Source organism: Rhincodon typus, chromosome 1, assembly GCF_021869965.1.
Source record: "Rhincodon typus isolate 14 chromosome 1, sRhiTyp1.1, whole genome shotgun sequence".
Lineage (NCBI taxonomy): Eukaryota > Metazoa > Chordata > Chondrichthyes > Orectolobiformes > Rhincodontidae > Rhincodon > Rhincodon typus.
Window position 1 is genome coordinate 77,585,281 of NC_063332.1, and position 21,034 is coordinate 77,606,314.

At 41.7% G+C, this 21,034-nt stretch overlaps 1 protein-coding gene across 1 annotated transcript in view; it reads right to left on the reverse strand.

Moving 5' to 3' along the window:
• Positions 1 to 21,034, reverse strand: part of lnx1 (ligand of numb-protein X 1) — a 124,614-nt gene that overhangs the window by 38,168 nt on the left and 65,412 nt on the right. The window contains exons 6-7 of the mRNA XM_048599435.1: positions 13,697 to 14,056; positions 7,971 to 8,099 (exon numbers count right to left, since the gene is read on the reverse strand). Of these exons, the coding sequence (XP_048455392.1) occupies positions 7,971 to 8,099; positions 13,697 to 14,056 (489 nt within the window). The remainder of the gene's footprint in view (positions 1 to 7,970; positions 8,100 to 13,696; positions 14,057 to 21,034) is intronic.

Sequence of the window (21,034 nt, forward strand, 5' to 3'; positions counted from 1 at the left end):
TTGTCGGTACGCATCTTTACAGTAGTCTTTTCTATTCTATATGACAGTGGCTCCTCCTTAGTGATATTGCAATTGATGTTAAGGGCATTGATGACATAGCATTGTGCTTGTGCTTGTGCTATCTTGTTAGCACAGCTGATGAATCTGGCATTAAAGCATCTCCTGACATCTTAAGGGTACATGTCGAGCCTAGAGCAGCTGCCTTCTGGAAGGGTCCAATTCAACTCCTTTTTCTTTGGTTGCTCTGTCGAAGGCGGAGTTCAAGATACACAACAACGTAGAGTCGTCAAGCAGAAACTGATAGTCAAGCTCCCTGCCCATGAAGACAGCCTCAACCGTGATGTTGGGTTCATGTCACTCTGCATCAAAACTGGAACATAAGGGATTGGCGTGTGTACAGTTGGAGCAGGGGTCATGGGACATGTCCTCAGAAAGGCAAGAAGGAATTACGGTCCTTATGGCATCAGATTTTGTGATTTTTATTACATTTTGACTGAACGCTTCTACCCCTAACTGATGCTGTCTATGCATCAGTTGTTTTTGTTGGGAACCCTTATATTTTTGTTTCTGTTTGCTACCAATGTTTAACATTGCAATTTTTAGTGGCTAACTCAGTTGTTTGGATGGCTGGTTTTTGATGCAGAGTGATGCCAACAGTGCCGGTTCGATTCCAGCACTGGCTGAGGTTATCATCAAGGTACCCACTTCTCAATCTTGCCCCTTGCCTGAGGCATGAGTGACACTCACGTTAAATTCACCACCAGTCATCAGTCCCATGCTCCTCTAGCACTATGGGGAGTCCTGATGAACGGTGCCAACTGAAATATCAACTTTCCTGCTCCTCTGATGCTGCCGGACCTGCTGTGTTCCTCCAGCTCTACACTGTGTTGACTCTGACTCCAACATCTGCAGTTCTTGCTATCTTAAAGGGCATAGGTTTAAGGTGAGAGGGTAAAGTTATAAAACAGACCTAAGGGGCAACTTTTGCACACAGAGGGTGGTGCATGTATGGAATGAGGTGCCAGAGGAAGTGGTGAAGGCTGGTATGAATTCAACATTTAAAAGGTACCTGGATGGGTATATGAATAGTAAGGGTTTAGAGGGATACAGGCCAAATGCTAGCAATGGGACTAGAGATATATAGGATACCTGGTCGGCATGGACGAGTTGGACCGAAGGATCTGATTCCATGTTGTATATCTCTATGACTCTAACATGAAGCTTTCACACCCCAGGACCATTCCTAACCTTGAGGTACATGCTAATTTCAAAGTAGACATGTTTAATATGTGTTATAAATATGCAGTAGGGACAGTTCATAGTGCCATGCCAAGCAAAAATAAAATCAAAATTCCAACATCAGAAGACTAACTAACAATTATTTTTGTTTTAGTTCCACAAGCTGTAGCCCTTCTTAATTATTTAATTAAACCTAATTAGTGTTCAGTTTCCATTCAATTCTGTGCTATGAACAGATTTCAATGAGAGGCTGAGTTTAGATTCCCCAAACACATTTCATGCAAGTTCCTCACAGCCCAGACAAATAAAAATCTATCGCCATACTGAAACAACAGTCACTGCAATAAAATCTGTTTCTATCTGAATGTCTTTCTGGCTGATATTATACTCTGAATTTTTGTTCTCGTGTCAGGACCACAGTCAGGACAATTCCTAGCTCTGCAAATCCGTCACGGGAACAAGTGCCCCAGATTGCTGGATGTTTACTTGGTCATGGTGGGTGGGTGGGTGGGTGCGTGTGTGTGAGTGCAGGTTTGGGGGGGAAGATTCCTGGTGGGAGAAGCTGCAAACAATGCTGCAACTGCTGGCTCGAGGGAAGAGTTGGGGGGTGGGGGGCAACTAGGCAGAAGGCCTGCCTCAGTGTGTCACTTTGTTGAAGCGATGATAAAAACAAGTGAAAATCAGAACAACCTGGGGCAGATGCACTTTAACATGTGCAACTGCCGACATAAACCATGATATGCAAATTACACCCTGCCCTCACTCACCCTCCTGTGAAAATGATGGGTTCTGTGCTTGGACAGCCAGACAACTGCCACTGTTTTCATAATGACTGATAGGCTCTCTAACTTTACAAAAAGATTGCAGGCCTATGCCTTTAAAATGAGAAGTGGCGCTTTGGTAGTTAAGATTCTGACCTGTTCAAAAAAAAACTGAAAATATGAAGGCTTGGGCCAAATATTAACCTTTCAACCTGTTTGGCTAAAACCCATCAGCTCTGTATTCGTTGTATGAGTCAATATGAAATGAGTCGAATAGTTTCAATTCAAGAGGAGGCAGCGACATAATGGTAAAGTTAATAGACTAGTAATCTACTGGCTGAAGTGAATGCATTTGGGATTAGATTCCAGTCTGGTGAAACTTGAATTCAATTAGTAAATCTGGAATTGAAAGCTAGGCTTGGGCAATTGTGATCAGGAAACTATCATTACTTGTTGTAAAATTCCATCTGGCTCACTGAAGTCTTTTGCGGAAGGAAATCCACCTTCTTTAGTTGGTCTGCTCTACATATGGTATCAGACAGCAGCAATGTAACCAATATGAACTTCTCCAATTAGGAATGGATAACAAATGCTGGCCCTACTAGTGACACCCACATCCCATAAAAGAAATAATGGGCGGTACGGTGGCTCAGTGGTTATCACTGCTGCTTCACAGCACCAGGGACCTGGGTTCAATTCCACCCTCGGGTGACTGTCTGTGTGCAGTTTGCACATTCTCCCCGTGTCTGTGTGGGTTTCCTCCGGGTGCCCTGGTTTCCTCCCACAGTCCAAAGATGTGCAGGCTAGGTGGATTGGCCATGCTAAATTGCCCGTAGTGTTTGGGGATGTGTAGATTAGGTGGGTTTAGGGGGATGGATCTGGGTGGGATGCTCTGAGGGTCGGTGTGGACTTGTTGGGCCAAAGGTCCTGTTTCCACACTGTAGGCATTCTAAATTCTTAATTAAAAAAAAAACAAACACGCAGTGCACAGTTCAAACTGTCTACAACTTTGTAACAATGTACATCAATAGAACTAGAGATGGCAAATAAAGGAAATTCCATGTTAGGAAAATGACTTCTACTGGTAACTGAAGATGTAGTTAAAGTATATTTGGGAGTGATGTTAAGTTTGGAGGCTGAGTTCAATATCTAGCTAGTTATTGTCGTGTCAGTCTAAATCATGTATTCATGTATTCATTCTAGGGGAACATGAACCCATAAGCTTCTGACTCCAAATCAAGGCCGACATTGTGGTCTTGCTAACAAAATAGAAAGTGCTGGAGAAATTCAGCGAGTTTGGCAGCATCTGATGAGAGAAAAACAATTAATGTTTGGAGTCCAGTGATGAAGGATATTTGTTTTAATGCTATATTGCTCTGCAAATGCTTAGGCTTGATGTGAACTCAAAATCAAAAGGTTGGACATTTTCCCCAGATGACATCGTTCAAGTTGGTGGCCATTTTAAAAAGTCAGTGTTTTAGAAGTTTTCATGTCTTAGCACTTCAATGCAGATATGACTGAGCATTAACTATTTTATCATCATCAGTATCTAACAGAATGGAAACGTGAAAATCATTTTGTAAACATTCAACTGAAAGCTGAATAATCACTGATAAAACCCAGGCCCAAAGCAGACATTGTTTATCCTGAAATACATCCGAGTACGCTCAGCTATTCTTCACTGACATTTTTATATCACTGTCTAAGTCACTTTCCGGCAACTCTAACCTCTGTAAGTACTTTTCTGCGATAGACATCAGCTTTAACTGACCTCCTTGTTCTCTAGGAGATAAATATTTGCAGATATTTAGTCTAACAAGCACTTCATTACAGTATTATCCCCTGGTTGCCCCACATCCTGAATCTTTATTTTGTGTTGCATTTGGTTGGAAGCACAGCAAATACAGAATAAAAATCCCTTTACAGATTTCCTAATTAAAATGAAATTTAGCAGACTTTTTCTTTGCTTTTTGTCTTAATAAGGGGTTATTCTGTTGTGAATGAATTATAATTTTTCCAATGCATCTTACAGAAACAATGTAGCCCACAGGAGAATTGCATAATCGAAACAAAACCATCTGGGGAAATATACATATATTACTCCCAAGGGTTTGCAGAGATTCACATACAACTCAAAGAAGGCATTCCAGGAAAATATAACTCAATCATTAGAGAGACTCCTCCCAGGATCTGCCATTGCTACTCAATAATCACTAATTTTGCGGGAGAAGCCAAACATAATTTAGTCTTAAGATGCTCAAATTAAGGGTTTGGATCTCCATTCTATTAGTTTGTAGCAAAGTAGATTAGGAATTCAGAAATCTATTGTGCTTTTGGAAGTGACAACTGGACATAAATCACTGATCTAACTTTATCTATACTCTCTTAAGGGGCCTGTTTTTCTCTCGTCACCATTGAAACAACTGCACAAAGACCAATACCCCGTCACTAAGCCACACTTTATTTGCACATGCATAGGACAAGGCACTGACCCAGCTAGTACAGAGCCAGCTCCTAGAGTGAACAGGATGTCTCACACTTCTGTTTCTATTTGTCAGCCAGCGCTCCCTGATTGGACAGGGTTAACGGCCCCAATCAGGGAACTCATATTCTATGAGATCCACCTGACTGACATTGCTCCAATCACTGCACTATCCAAGTTGCTTTTCCCTTTTATTCTTTTATTCAAAGTCACAAGACTTTGTGTGCCATTGTATCAAACATCTTTCCAAAGTCCACGTACACCACATCAGCCCTCTGTTACCTCGTCAAAAAAAAACTGCAGGAAGTTAGCTAAAAACATAATTTTCCCTCATGAAACCCTTGCTGGCTCTCCCCAATTAACTTTTGATATAATTTGAGCCTGTGATGTAATTCTTTCCCAAATTATTGTTTCTATAAGTTTCTCTTCAGGAGAAGTTAGTCTGACTAGTCTGTAATTGTTAGAATTATGTTGACAACCATTTTGAACGAGGACATAATTGCAATCTTCCAGTCCTCTGGCGTCATCTGAGTCTCAGGAAGATTGACAGATTATTGCTATTGCCTCAGCAATTTCCACTCTCCTTTCCTTTAGTATTCTTAGATGTGTCCCAGCTTGTTCAAGTGCCTTGTCAACTCTAAGCAGCAAGAGTTTGGCCGATTTTCCTTCTTTCACACCATGGCACGGGTAAGATTTGCTTCTTCGTAAAAACAGATACAAAATATTCATTCAAAATCTCCACTCTGCTCCCTACCTCCATTTGTAAATCTCCATTTTGGTCCCTAATCAGCCCTTCTCCTTCTTTCACTATCCTTTGACTATTTGGGTGCCTATAGAAATCCTGGAGACTCCCTCTTTTGTCAACAGCCGGTCTTAAAAACATACAAACTAGGAGCAGATCTAGGCCATGCAGCCCTTCAAGCTGCTACATTATCTAATAAGATCATGGCTGATCTGCTTGTGTTTCCAAATTCAACATTCCCATCTACACAGATAACCACTGAGTCCCCTGTCCAACAAGAACTTATTTGCCTCTGTCTCAAAACCATTCATTGACACTTCCCCCACTGTCTTCTGAGGCAGAGAGTTCCAAAGTCTCACAACTCACCAAAACAAAAAAGACTTCTTCTCTGTCCTAAAAGGACAGTCCTAATCTGGAAACTGTCTCTTCTGGATCTGAAATCATTCATGAGAGTAAACATCCTTTACATATTCAACCTGTCAAGGCCATTACAAACTTTACCAAAACCCCCTCATTTTGCTAAACTGCAGTGAAAACAAGCCCAGTCTGTCCAATCTTTCCCCATTAGACAACATGCTCAATGCAGGTCTCAATCTGGTAAACCTCCTGTGGTTCACCTCCAATACAATTACATCCCTCTTTGAACATGGAGAGTGAAACTGTGCTCAGTATGAGAGATGTGGTCTAACCAATACATTGTATACTTGGTGCAGAGGTGCTGGTGTTGGACTGGGGTGGACAAAGTCAAAAATCACACAACACCAGGTTATAGTCCAACAGGTTTATTTGGAAACACAAGCTTTTGGAGCCTCGCTCCTTTTTCAAGTGTTAGTGAGAGAGGTGACATCAGACACAGAATTTATAAGTAAAAGATAAAAGGGTCATAGAACTGATGCAAATGTATTGAACAAACCCAAGATGGCTGTTAAACCTTTATTCAGTTAGAAAGGAGATTCAGGTTTTGATTGATTAATATGCAAATCCCAGAATTTCTTTCAAGTCACTGCCCTGAGATAACTAAGCATTTTATCAGTATACCAGAGGTGACATCTCAGGTCAGACAATGCATTTTAGGTGCCAGGCCTTGTTTAAATGCTGTCTGTGTTTTAACTTGGAGTCAGACCGGTTTTATTCCAAAGAAGGAATGTATAAAATGCCTCATTGACTGACTGTCTACAAATTGTGAGAATTTTGGACAAAATAGCCTCCGATCTTCGGGTAAGCGTCCTCTAAGGTGACCTTTCAGATACACAACAACGCAGAGTTGCCGAGCAAAAACTGAGAGCTAAGTTCCTCACACAAGAAGATGGCCTCAACTTGGCTTCATGTCGTGCTACATGTGACTCTACCACACTGTTCTGTATCTGTAAAATCTTCCTTACTGTCCTGTTTTAACACCATCACCTGGATAAATTGTTATGACCTCTCTGCCTTAATTAGTTTGCACAGTTTTGGATTACTTATTACTTTGATTAGACCCTTGGCACGTGACTCTTATACCTATCATGTTATTCCAGCCATTTGGTTTGGCTCCAGCATCACCTTATTTTTAATTTTTTGTAATTATCCCTCTGCCTCATTTAATCCAATTATAGGTCATCCCTTTGCTTGTTATTCAGCTGTTGACACTTCCCTCACACCATTTGGTACTTTTGATCACCTGCAGGGACTTATTATTCAGCACTCCACTTTTGATCTCTCTGCCCTTGATCTCTCTCTGCCTAAATATTCTGTGTCTGTGTGCTTTGCTCTCACTTCACCAGACGATGGAGCAGCGCTCTGAAAGCTTGAGATTTCAAATAAACCTGTTGGACTATAAGCTGTTGTTGTGTGACTTCTGATGCTGTTTAATATTAGCCAACCAATCTCCTATCCACACTAGTGTATTATCTTCTACACCAATAGCTCCTACATTGCACAGATGAAATATAATGGACCAATGATGATGCAAAATGTCCTTAACAGCATTTTTCTTTCATGGAATGTGGATATTGCAGGTAAGGCCAGCATTTGTTGCCCATTTCAAACTGCCTTTTAATAGAGTGTTTTGATAGGGCATTTCGGGGTACATGGTAAGAGTCAACACATTGCTGAGGGTCTAGAGTTGCATGTGCACCAAACTGGGTAATGATGGCAGATTTCTATAAAACATTAGTAAACCAGATGGGTTTTTATGACAATCGAGGATAATCACCATGGTCAGCATTACTGAAACTTTCAATTGTTGGTTATATTAATTAAATTCCAGCAGCTATTGTGCTGGGATTTGAATACGTCTCCCCTAAACTTTGGCTTGGATCTCTGAATGATTGGTCTATTGACATTACGAGTGCACAGTTATCTATCTGGAATAACACTTGGCACTATCAGCCGAGGACAGTGTACCACCTGGGCAGCTCGTAAGGAAAAAACTATTTGATCTTTCTGGAACAGAGCCTCTCGGGTTCTCTATCAACTGATTTAAATGGAAGACTAGGCTCTGTTACAGATGTGCGATCCTGCCCCAAGAGTGTTATCCGCATCCTGCCAAACATGGCTTTATCGCCCAACACTAAAGAAATGTTCCTTTCTCCCAGACAGTATTAGTTCCAGTCTCTAAGAAATTAAAAGCATTTCTTCTCAATATATAATCTACTTGATTTGATGATGCAAGATACATTTCAGTTGTCGTTATACATTATAATAACAAGTCAATTCAATGATTCCAACATTATCAGGATGTGCTATAGGATATCCTTGCCCTTACCTTGTTGTGTATGTTTCGTACTGCAGGGCTGATTTGAATGCTGCCGTTCCAAGCACTCTCTTGCAAGATATCAGGGGTCTGTTCCCTGGTCTTTCGCGACACAACAAAATGTACTCGATCGTCACTCACCTAAATTATAATGTATAAACGCAAGTCAAATGGAATGGGAATTAGCGAACAAATTCCACACCAAACTTTCCACGTAGCAACTTCAAGTAGAGAAACAGAACCCACCAAACATCAGTGTAAAATGGGATTGCCTGAGTTCTATTTACATGTGTAAAAATTAAAATATATTAGCCCTTTCATACTGCCAAAAGCTAATTTATTGTGATATTTCACTTCTAAAACTCGATGCAACATGGCAGTTTACTCCTGTTTCCACATTTGGAAGTCAGCCCAAATTATTTGATTGCTAATTGATAAAAGCCAAAATAATTGAACTGTCCTGAAATTGATGTATTGATTTAAAAATAATCATTAGAAAACCAATACTAAAAATTATTCAGAGGTTGCACAAGATAGCTAGGACCTCACAAGAAACAAAAATATATGTATACAGAGTCTGAATATATGAAACATCTACAAGTTTTAATCAGAAATCAGTGAAACTATCTTTTATATGTCTTTTGAACAATTTGGAAGATGAGATGCTTCTGAAAAAGAAATCGTTAAACTTGATGTTTTAAAATACTGCACATTATAAATTATGCTTTAAAATTTCAGTTGTTAACTTTCAAAAGGATTTTGTCTGCTTCAGTATATCAATTACCAACAAATCCCCAATTTCTAAAGCACCTTTCTGAAGTAATCCATTCTTACCTTTTAAATAGATCCTTATGGCTCAGACAAATGAACTACTGCTGAGTAATGTAACAAGAGTATAATAAAATTGAATTGATGGCTAGACTCAGGAGTTGTAAAGCAGATCCATGACAGGTCAGTGATTTCTTATGCCGTCTACTTATTTGAGTAGAGGTGGGTAAAAGTTAACAACTTTGACAATTTGAGTTTTTTTTAACATTGCAGTCTAACTTAATATGTCAACTAAACAAAATTGCAAACAACAAGAAATATGGAATTGTGTAGATTAATGTGTGGACGTGGGCAGTATGTGTTTATATTGCAAAGCCAATCTCAATAATTAAAATGACTGCATCTGCTTTGAGTCTGTTTAGTATCAAAACTTTCAGAGGTTTTTCTTTTGGATAATAGTTGACTGGTTTGGAATAGTTTAATATGAAGGTTCAGATAGCTGTTACAAACAAAAGTCCTGAAGATTAAGTTTGATTATTATGCAATTTGCCTAATTAAGGAGCCACTTTATAATTCACCATCTAAGTTTTCTGCATGACAGACAAGTGAAGAAAATAAGAGCCCATGGATCACAAAACAAAGTGGCATGCTGAATCCAAAAAACGGCTCAGGCAAAACAGAGGGTGATGGCTGATGGCTGTTTGTGACTGGAAGGCTGTTTCTTGTGGCATTTCACAGGGCTCGGTGCTGGGGCCATTGCTGTTTATGATGTACATTAATAGTTTGGACTTAGGTGAAGGGGGTATGATCATTTGCAGATGACACAGTTTGTGTTAAACAGCGAGGAGGATATCAACAGACAGCACAGTGTGGAGCTGGAGGAACACAGCAGGCCAGGCAGCAGAGGAGCAGAAAAGTTGACGTTTCGGGTCGGGACCCTTCTTCAGAAATGGGACAGGGGAAGGGAGCTGGGAAATAAATAGAATGGAGGGGTGGGGCTGGGGAAGGTAGGTGGGATGGTGATAGGTGAGTGCAGGTAGGCAGTGGTGGGGACTGGTCAGTGAGGTAGGAGGAGTGGATAGGTGGGAGAGAAGATGGCCAGGTTGTGTCGGGTCAAGAAGGCGGGGATGAGAGGGAGGGTTGGTCATGGGATGAGGCCGGGGGTGGGGAGACTTTAAAACTGGTGAATTCCATGTTAAGGCCATTGGGCTGTAGGCACCTGAGGCGGAATATGAGGTACTGCTCCTCCAGTTTGTGGGTGGTCTCATTGTGACACTGGAGGAGGCCCAGGATGGACATTTCATCCAGGGAGTAGGAGGGGGAGTTAAAATGGTTCGCTACTGGAAGGTGTTGTCGTTTGAGCGCAGATGCTCTACAAAGTGGTCTCTGAGTCTACGCTTGGTCTCACCGATGTAGAGGAGGCCACATCAGGAGCAGTGGATACAGTAGACCAAGTTGACAGATGTGCAGGTGAACCCCTGTCTAATATGGAAGGTTACCTATCTTCTCCAGCCCTATCCCTCCTCTCTGTATTTCTGAGCTCCCTTCCCCCTCCCCATTTCCCCGAAGCTCCTCAGAGGCTGCCTGGCTTGCTGTGTTCCTCCAGCTCCACACTGTGTTATCTCTGACTCCAGCATCTGCAGTTCTCACTGTCTCAAAAGGATATCAACAGACTGGTTAGGGAGGTAGTGCGGTGATAAATGGAATTCAACGCAGAGACGTGTGAGGTAATGTACTTGGGGAGGCTAACAAGGCAAAGGATTACACTCTGAATCGTAGGACCTTGGAAAGTACTGAAGATCAGAGGGACCTTGGTTTGCATATTCATTGATCCCTGAAGGTAGCAGGGCAAGTAGATAATGTAGTTAAGAATGTCATATGGAAAACATGCCTTTATTAGCTGAAGCACAGAATACAACAGCAAGTTAGTTATGCTGGAACTATATAAAACGCTGGTAGGGTTAAAACTCGAGTAACTGTGTACAGTCCCGGTCACCACATTACAGGCTGCGGTTGCACTAAGAAGGGTATAGAGAAAATTTGCCAGGATGCTTACTGGGCTGGAGGGTTTGATTACAAGGAAAGGCTGGTGTTGTTTTCCTTGGAGCAGTGAAGGTTGAGCTGGGACCTGATGGAGGTGTATGAGATTATGAAGGGCATGAATAGGAAGGCACTTCTGTTTTTATTAGTGCAGAGGTCAACAACCAGCGAACACGGATTTAAGATATAAAGTAGTAAGCTAAGAGGAGAGTTGAGGAAATTATTTTCATTCAGACGGGTGTGGGAGTCTGGAACTTACTGCCTGAAAGAATTGTTGAGACAGAAACTCATAATATTTAAGCAGTATTTTGATATTTACCCGTGTTGCCACAGGCTCCAGCACAAGGGGCCAAAAGCTGGAACACAGGATTAGTGTAGTTAGATCTTTGTTGACCAGTGCGAGCACAATAGGCATTTAGAACACAAAGAAGGCCATTCAACCTATGAGTCGATAAAAACTCCAAAAGCTCATCCAAACAAGATGTGCAATGTACCCTGAGCATCTATATTCAACAACGGCAAGTAACTATTTCAATATTATCTATCTCTACTAATGACTGTCATTCCTGCAGATTTGTATGGTTTTATGTGACAAGCCAATGATTTTCTGCTGTTTTGACCATGCTTAGTAGGCCACACCAACTAGTGCTCCACTGCTCCTTCCGTTTATTTCTCATTTCCTGATCTTTTTTCCCATCTTTTTGGTATTCTCCCCGTCTTGGTGTTCACCTTCCCCACGGAAGGTCTCAGCCTAGTCTCTCGACTGCTCATGACGAGTCCCAGCCTGGTCTCTCGGCAGCTCATGGCGGTGTTTCAGCTTGGTGTGCAAGTGGATCATGCCCCGGCATGTTCCTGAGGCACTGGCAGAGATCAGAGAAGCAGCAGTTCCAGCAGCAGTAATGAGGTCTCCAGAGAGCAAGATAAGTGGAGGGCTTATCAAAGACTGTTGAACTTTTAATTTATTCCATTATTTTCCTAGTTTAAACTACAAAAGACTTTAATGTTAACTATTAGCATTTTTCCTACTATTCTATGAAGTAATATTTAATTTTTTAACTCTTGTTTCTCGCATTACTTTGTACCTAAGCTTTTTCAACCTACGTACCTGAGATGGCCCTTTGTGTGGCGACATTACAAACTTTTCACTGTACTCTTGTACTTCTGTACTTGAGTACACGTGACAATAAAATCTAAAAACTAAATCTAGGACCATGTGCTTGCAACTAGTTTCAGGACCAAATGTTTTGTTCTAATTTCAAGGTGGCATTCTTGTTCAGATCTCTGATATTGATAGCTGTATGCTTATCAAAACCATTAAATTGTGGTCTAACAGCTATAGATCCATCTGCCCTTTCTTATTATCTCACTGAAATCTCTGCTGCCTAATCAATATGAAGGATAACTGCTCAATCTCAACAGGAAAGGCATTCACACAATACATGCAGTGTTTGTGGTTAAGCATACAAGGAGACCGATGTTCAGGAGATAGCTAAATAGTTTTGACAGCTGTCCATTCAACATTATTAATGTTAATATTTGAATGATTACATCGGTTTTTATTCTAAATTTTCTCTCCTGTCGTCTGCCATCATCATCCCACTCCTTAAAAATGCAACTTCTGACTGCATCATCCTTGCAAACTGTCTCAAAGAACAAAAGAGAAGTACAGCACAGGAACAGGCCCTTCGGCCCACCTCCCCAAGTCTGCGTCGATCACTATGCCCTGACTAAACTTAAAAAAAACAAACCTTCTGCCCTTATTCAGTCTGTATCCCCCTATTCCCTCCCTATTCATGTAACCATCCAGATGCCTCTTAAATGTTACCACCATGCCCGCTTCCACCACCTCTTCTGGCAGTGCGTTCCAGGCCAATCTCCTGTCCAATTTTCCTAGAACACTTCATTAATTCTCTCCAATCAGGTTTCCCACCACTACAGTATAGAAATCCCTCTTAACAAAGTCTAAATGTCATCTCCTCATCCATCTCGACCATTTTGCAGCCATTGGCATGGTCGATCTTATCAAACACCTCTCCACTGACATCCAACTGTAAGGTACTGCCTTCATCTGGTTCCGTTCCTAGCAATCTAATTAGCAAAAGAGAATTACTTCTAATCACTCCCTTTGCCCTGGTTTTGGTCCTCATTTTAAACTATTCACCTGTAATATCTGACACTTTCAATAAAAAGTCAGCAGCTTTAATGCTACCTTCCCCTTTCCACCTGCTGCCTAACCTGTTGAATGTTTCTAAGATTTCAGGGTTTTATTAGCCCCTCATTTTATTAAATTAGGCAACTGTTGGCTGGCTTATCAATCGTTAGAAAGGAAGAAGTTAGCTTTATATAGTCTGCTTCATTACATGAGGACATCCCAAAAGACCAAACGGGCAAATCAGGCAATATCCAAATCTCAAGGTCCAACAATCTCAAAAGCAATCAGATAAATGAACAAATAATCTATTTGTTTTAAATGGGTTTACTTGCAGCAAGCCAAGACTTTCAGGGGAACTCTCTCGGTCTTCTTCAAAAACAACCATGGGACCTTCTCCATTCACCTATGAAGTCATCAACATGATATGATTCATCTAAAGAAGGCACCTCTGACAGTGCAGCACTGCCTCAGTATCATCTTTGAAATTGAAACCCATGGCCTTTAGATTCACACAAGACAATGTCATTCCTAAGTGCATCCAGATCATCTAACTTACTACAGAGTGACTTATTACCAGACTAACCTTAGGACATAAAAATAACTGTTGAATTAACAACATAAAAACCAATCTTTCACATGAGTTACTGTCTATTACCGTGCAATAATGACCAAGATTCAGCTGATTCACCTTCTACCATCCCGGATGATATTCCGAGCTTTGCAGTAAACGTTGATCAGTCACAACAATGATAAATAATTGTGCGTTAATTAAACTGACCTGTATATAATGTGCTGCAATTTCAGGAGACACACGCCGGAGATCATGTCCATTTACAGCCAGCACTCTGTCATTTACTTGGAGCTGGCCATCTTGGGCTGCTCGGCCTCCGTCAAGTAATCTATAGATAAAAACCCCAGCTTCATCAGGCCTGCGGACCAGCTTTATTCCCAGGGGCTGATTTGCACTCTTGTGGAGAATAATGTGGAAGCTATCATCTCGGGAGCAGTTATGATCAACGATGCTTCTGCATTGAAAGAGCTGTTCCCGGAGCACACTCAGCAGCAGGATATGGCAGGGCTGTTTCAATATTGCCAGAGCATAGCTGTGAGGTACACTGCTTAGGTCAGTACCATTTACCTGGTTGAAAAATAAACATAAGTGCAAAAATAAATTAAGACGTTAAAACCTGAGAAAATGTTATCTGTACAGCACTTTGGTGGCAAGCTGGAACACATGCTAATTGATAAGTGGGGTGACAATAACAAAACATGAAGGAAGTGTTGCATGAGCAGCATGTAAAATTCACAGGCTGTACACACACAGAAACTATACCAACTATAACACGGCTGGTCTCCCAATCAGCACTGAGATTGAAGTGTACGTGAACAAATCACAGTTCCAGGCTTGGCTTTGGCTTTTTACTTTGAACTGCAGGATATAGCCACGAGTGAAAGCAGTCCCATTAGGAAATGGCAAAAGGTATAGGTGCTGAGGTCAAGCCCCCTTTTATATCAGAAATGGGAGGAATATTCCTCAAAGTCCGACAGCCTTCCAGTGTTGCATTAGAAACATTTCATAATTTTTCACTATTATGACCCACAAAGAAAAGCTCAGAAATAAAAATGGAAGGGGTAAGAAACATCCTGTCAAATGAAACGTTAATTAATTACAACATTCACCACAACAATGTTCTAATCAATACTAAAGGAACTTATTAAATGTCTTGTTTTCACAAATATGTTCATGACATTGGCGTCCTACAGGTGTGTCCAACACACTTAAAATTCCCTCAGGGGAACTATCCAGAGAACTTTGTGGTACAGCGGAACCAATATGAGGCTATGGCCTCAGCCTCTTGTAAAGATGGAATAAGCCTGCTTAAATAGATACCTGTGGGGGTGCCCAATCTCTCAGCATTAACTTTGAGAGGAAGCCTCCAGAAACAGAAACAGTGGTTTGACATTTTGATGGTTTCTGTTGACCTTCCATCAATATGACAATAGCCAAGCAGGATTACTACAGCAGAAATTCTGGATGATAATACCTTTCGCTTCCTCAGGGTATTCCAAAGTACTTCACAGCCAGTGGATTATTTTTGACAGACAGGCCTGAATATATACCTCAGTGTGGATGCACAGATTGCTGTGTGAATGGCCGCACTGTGCGGTCTTTTGGGAGGAAATCAAATTTCCTTCATATTCCCTCAGCATGCCATTTTCCTCCTTTTTCTGTGGCTTGAAAATACATGCAAAACGCCAACCCCACCCCCCAGGTGAGGTCAACCTCACAATTTTAAACAGCGCATAAAAATTCATTTCTTCCCTCACACTGTTTTTATCTGGTTTTGAAAGTCTATTAAAAGCATGTAAGGTTTGAGAATTTGTGCAGAAAATGGAAAGCCCACTTAGGAACCTGGAACAATCTGAAAGCTAAGTATAAAATGCTTCTGAAGGTAGAAAAAGGCTTTGCACCTCTCTCGTTCCTTTACAGATGCCTTTTTTTTAAAATCACTGAAGCTTTTGTTATGATAGTTCTGTAATATGAATGCTTGCCTTAGTTTCAAAAGCTTCAGCTTAGCAGGTGGTTTTGGAACTATTCAAATTTTTAGGAGCACATACAGTCATAGAGTCATGGAGTCCTACAGCACGAGACAGGCCCTTCAGCCCAAATGGGTCCATGCTGACCAAAATCTCCATCCACGCTAACCCTATTTTCTGCACTTGGCCCATATCCTTCTAAACCTTTCCTAGCCATGTGTTCATCCAAATGCCTTTTAAATGTTGTTAATGTACCTGCCTCAACCACTTTCGCTGGCAGCTCATTCCATATGCGTACCACCCTCTGTGTAAAAGAAGTTGCTTCTCAGGTTCCCATGTATTCTTTCCCCTCTTACCTTAAACTGATGCCCTCTAATCCTCGAGTCCCCAATCCTGTGACAAAGACTGAGTGCATTCACCCTATCCATGCCTCTCATGATCTTACACACTTCTATAAGATCCCCCCTTGATCACCTATGCTCGAAAAGAAAAAAGTCCTAGCTTGTCCAACCTCTCCCTATAACTCATTCCCTTGTGTCCTGGCAACATCCTTGTAAATTTTGCACTCTTTCTAGTTTAATAACATCCTTCCTACAGCAAGGTGACCGAAACTGAACACAATACTCCAAGTGCAGCCTCACCAACATTCTATACAACTGCAACATAACTTCCCAACTTCTGTACTTAATGCCCTGACTGATGAAGGCCAGTGTGCCGAACGCCTTCTTCATTGCCCTGTCTACCTGTGACTCCACTTTCAGTGAACTGTGCACCTGAACTCCAAGGTCCCTCTCTTCCACTACACTCCTCAAGTCCCTACCACTCACCATGAAACTCCCACCTTGATTTGACTTTCCAAAATACAACACCTCACACTTATCTATATTAAATTCCATTTGCCATTTCTTGGCCCACTTCCTCAGCTGATCAAGATCCTGCTGCAATTTCTAATAAACTTCCTCACTGTCCACAGTACTGCCTAATTTAGTGTCATTCACAAACATCCAAATCATTGATGTAGATAACAAACAGCAATGGGCCCAGCACTGCCCCCTGAGGCACACCACTAGTCACAGGCCTCCAGCCCGACAAGCATCCTTCCACTATTACTCTCTGCTTCCTACCATCAAGCCAATTGTGTAACCAACTTGCCAGCTCTCCCTGGATTTCATGTGATGTAACCTTCCAGAGCAGCCTACCATGTGGAACCTTATCAAAGGCCTTACTGAAATCCATGTAGACAATGCCTACTACCCTACCCTCGTCAACCTTCCTGGTCACTTCATCAAAGAACTCTAACAAATTTGTGAGGCATCATCTCCCACACACAAAGCCATGCTGACTACTCCTAATCAAACCCTGTCTTTCCAAATGAATGTAAATCTTGTCCCTCAGAATATCTTCTCCAGTAACTTACCTACCACAGATTTAAGCTTACTGGTCTATAATTCCTAGGGTTTTTTTGCAGCCCTTCTCGCATAAGGGCACAACATTCACTAACCTCCAGTCTTCTGGGACCTCACCCGTGGCTAACGATGATGCAAATATATCAGCCCAGGGTCCCTGCAATTTCTTCTCTAGCCTCTTGCAGGGTTCTTGGATATATCTGGCCTGGACCAGGAAATTTATCCATTTTTGTACATTCTAATACTTCCAACACCACCTCTACTGTGATATGGACTGTCTCTAAGATATTGCCATTAACTACCCCAAGTTCCCAGGTCTCCATGTCTTTCTCCACTGTAAACACAGAGGAGAAATATTCATTGAGGACCTCACCTATCTCCTGCAGTTCCACACATACATGTCCACTTTGGTCCTTGAGGGGTTCTATTCTTTCTTTAGTTATTCTTTTTCCTTTAATATACTTAAAGAATCTCTTTGGATTCACCTTAATCTTCTCAGCTAAAGCTATCTCATTTTCGCCCTCTTTTCACCCTCCTGATTTCCTTCTTCAGTAAACTCCTGTATCTCTCCATATATCCTGTAACCCCCTATATACCTCCAGGAACTCCCTTGATCCCAGCTGCCTGTATCTGAGCCATGCCTCCTCCTTTTTTTCTGGTCAAAACCTCAATATCTCTTGTCATCCAGGGTTCCCTTCTCCTGCCAACCTTGCTCTTCACTCTCACAGGAACATATAGACCTTGAACTCTAACTATCACACTTTTAAAAGCCATCCACTTGCCAGAGGTCCCTTTGCCTGCAAACAAACTACTCCAATCAACCCCTACAAGCTCCTGTCTAATTCCATCAAAATTCCCATTGCCCCAAGTGAGAACTTGAACCCGTGGACCAGATTTGTCCTTCTCCATAACTTCTTTAAAATTAATAGAACTCTAGACACTGGTCCCAAAATGCTCTCCCACTGTCACCTCAGTCACCTGTCCTGCCCTATTTCCCAAGGGTAGGTCATGTTTTGCCCCTTCCCGTGTAGGACCCTCTATGTACTGCTTGAGAAAATTTTCCGGAACACATTTAACAAATTCCACCCCATCTAAGCCCTTAACACTATGGCAGTCCCAGTCTATGTTAGGAAAATTAAAATCCCCCACTATGACAACACTATTTCTCCTGCAAGTCTCCCCCTATCTCCCTCCATATTTGCTCTTCTAAGTCCCGTTGACTATTTGGGGGCCTATAGTACAACCCCAATAACATCACCATCCCCTTCTTATTTCTTAGCTCCACCCACAAAGCTTCACTGGATGATCCCTCAGTTATTTCATCTCTGATTACTAAGAATCAGAATGGACCTTGGATGAAGTTTCCTGTTTGTTTATAAACCTGATTGGCACTTACAGGATGACAAACTTCTTTTTCTGTTGGCTATGGAGGATACGTAAGGGGCACAGAGTAAGCAGGGGGTGTAGACTGCCGGGTTGAGGGAGGTGAGGAGTGAGAGTTAAAGGATCTTGAAACAATTAAGATACAGTGGAAGCTGGAAATCTGGAACAAAAACAAAGTGCTGGAGAACTTCGAGACAACAAGGTGCAGGGCTGGATGAACACAGCAGGCCAAGTAGCCTGCTGATGAAGGGTCTAGGCCCGAAACGTTAGCCTTTCTGCTCCTATGATGCTGCTTGGCCTGGTGTGTTCATCCAGCCCTGCACCTTGTTGTCTCGGATTCTTCAGCATCTGCAGTTCCTACTATCTCTGCTGGAGAACTTCCGCAGGTCTAGCAGCACATGTGGAGACAGAAACAGAGTTACTATTTCAAATCCAATACAACTCAGACTTCCAAAGAAGAGTCATCATGCTCGAAACTTTAACACTGCTTCTCTCTGCATAGGTGCTGCCAGAACTGACTTTAAACAATATTGGGGTGCATGGCCCATGTGCTGGAGAACAGAGGTGGACCTTCTAACTGGTCCCCACCTTCATACACACACATACTCGCGCACACCCACACTCCACTGCAGTTTCTGAGATGTGTTTTTAGGCTGCTCCTTGTGTGTAAAGGTTAAAATGGTATGTGAAGTCCCTCATGGATCAGGTGTGCAGGTCAGGTTTTCCCAACCTGGATGAAGATTCATCCTATTGTCCTTGTTACAGAGCTGACTACACAATCCGATTTACACTCAGTGAGATCCCAAAAATAGCAATGGGATGAACAACCAGGTAATTAATCCATTTTAGTGGTATTCTTGGAAGACTTGTGGGTAGATGCATGAGTAATTACACAGCTCTCAATACCTCTTTCATTTCTTGACTGTTATCTGCCTCACAATGCAAGCAGGAACAGAATGAATACTCCTGGCACAAAATCAAGACTGCTTAGGTCTGGAACATGTCAAGATATGACCCAGCTTAATCACAAGAATGAATCCTTCACTTTAGGAAGTCTCCATTTACTCCTTCCAAATATACAGCAAGTGGGAGTAGCACAGGAGAGAAACAAAATCATTTGCAGGAGTATATGAAGAAGGGGAAAGCACTGAAAAACCATATTAAAAACATATTCGACACTTCCATTGTTATTTTCAACAGAGACAACATATCACATTAAAAGTCTTCAGTCACCGACTTCCTTCTTAAGTGATTGTTTCTTCAATGAACAGTAGTTGGGGGAATGTTTATTGAAACAAAAATGTCTAATTGAACATGAGGACTGTCTTCAGTCATGTCCTGGTAAACCTGGTTCTTCTCAACCTTTTTGTACTATAGTATGGCCTGGAGTAAATGACACGCTAATGATGTGCTGCATCCCACAAAACAGAAAGAATCAAACAATAGAATCGTGGAATCCTTACAGGACAAGAGGAGGTCATTTTAGTCTATTGAATCTATGCAACAATAATTTAGCTAGTCCCACTCCACTGCCCTTTCCCTATAACTCTATTATTTCACCTTTTCACTTGTTTACCCAATCCATCAGCTTACATCTACCATTATTTTAACACTATTTCAAAATTTTAAGTCATCCACAAATTAAGAAATGAGGTCCCCCTGTATATCCAAGTTCAATATGCATCAAGCAAAGCACTGTGCTCTGACTGACCCTTAAAGAACATTACTATTTTATGAACTGCAGGAGGGAGTTACAAAGAAAAATGTTTATCGGAGAACAGAAGAAATTAAAATGATGTTTACCATCAGTGAAGTGCTAATGTTGCTCCTTGATTTCATATCTGCTTCCAGGAAATGGTAACATTCAGTAAGATTTTTCTTTCTTACTCATTGCTCCCTGGAGGGTTTAAATTTCATTTCTATTACACATTCAGCCTGGGACTGTAGTTGTCCTCATGACCCTCAAATATGGGCTTTGGATTTGCCTGCCTCTTCTGTTAACATGTCTAACAAAGTGAGATTGTACCACAGTTCTGTTTGGACTGAAACACTGAGGCACCTTTTACAACCCTGTCTGTTCTCCTACATACTGGATCTCTGCCAACTTTCTTGCTGCCTAATGTTACTCTTACTGCAAGCACCAGTAATGCCCAGTCGCTTTGAGGGCAAGAATTTGTAAATTTTCAAAGACAAACAGATGCTTAACAAATTTAACAAGTGCCAGGAGGAATCTTGCTGACCCGAACTGGGTTTTGAAAATTTGTATTATACTAAAAAAAATTCCTGATGCTTATTTCATGGATTGTAGAATTGTAGATGGTGTACATCCAAATGTTTTGACTGCGTTGCATCTGGAGGCCCAGCTCACATTCTTTCTCGACTGTACAGATACGTTAGTTTGACCTCGGAGGATTTTGCTGCCCATACATGTTCCAGATGTTGTCCAAACAAGATTCTGAATGCTGGAGTATGATGCTGAAGTTATCTTCCAGCATTAAGAAGATGCAATAGGATGGTGGGTAAGGAAATGCAAACTCCACACAGATAGTCACCCAAGGCGAGAATCAAACCTGGGTCCCTGGTGCCATGAGGCAGTAGTGCTAACCGCTGAGCTAATATGCTGCCCCCATTAGAAAGGAAGGAGAGGCAATGGCCTAGTGGTATTATCGCTGGACTGTTAATCCAGAGACCCAGGTAATGTTCCAGGGAGATAGTAGGAACTGCAGATGCTGGAGAATCCGTGACAACAAGGTGCAGGGCTGGATGAACACAGCAGGCCAAGCAGCATC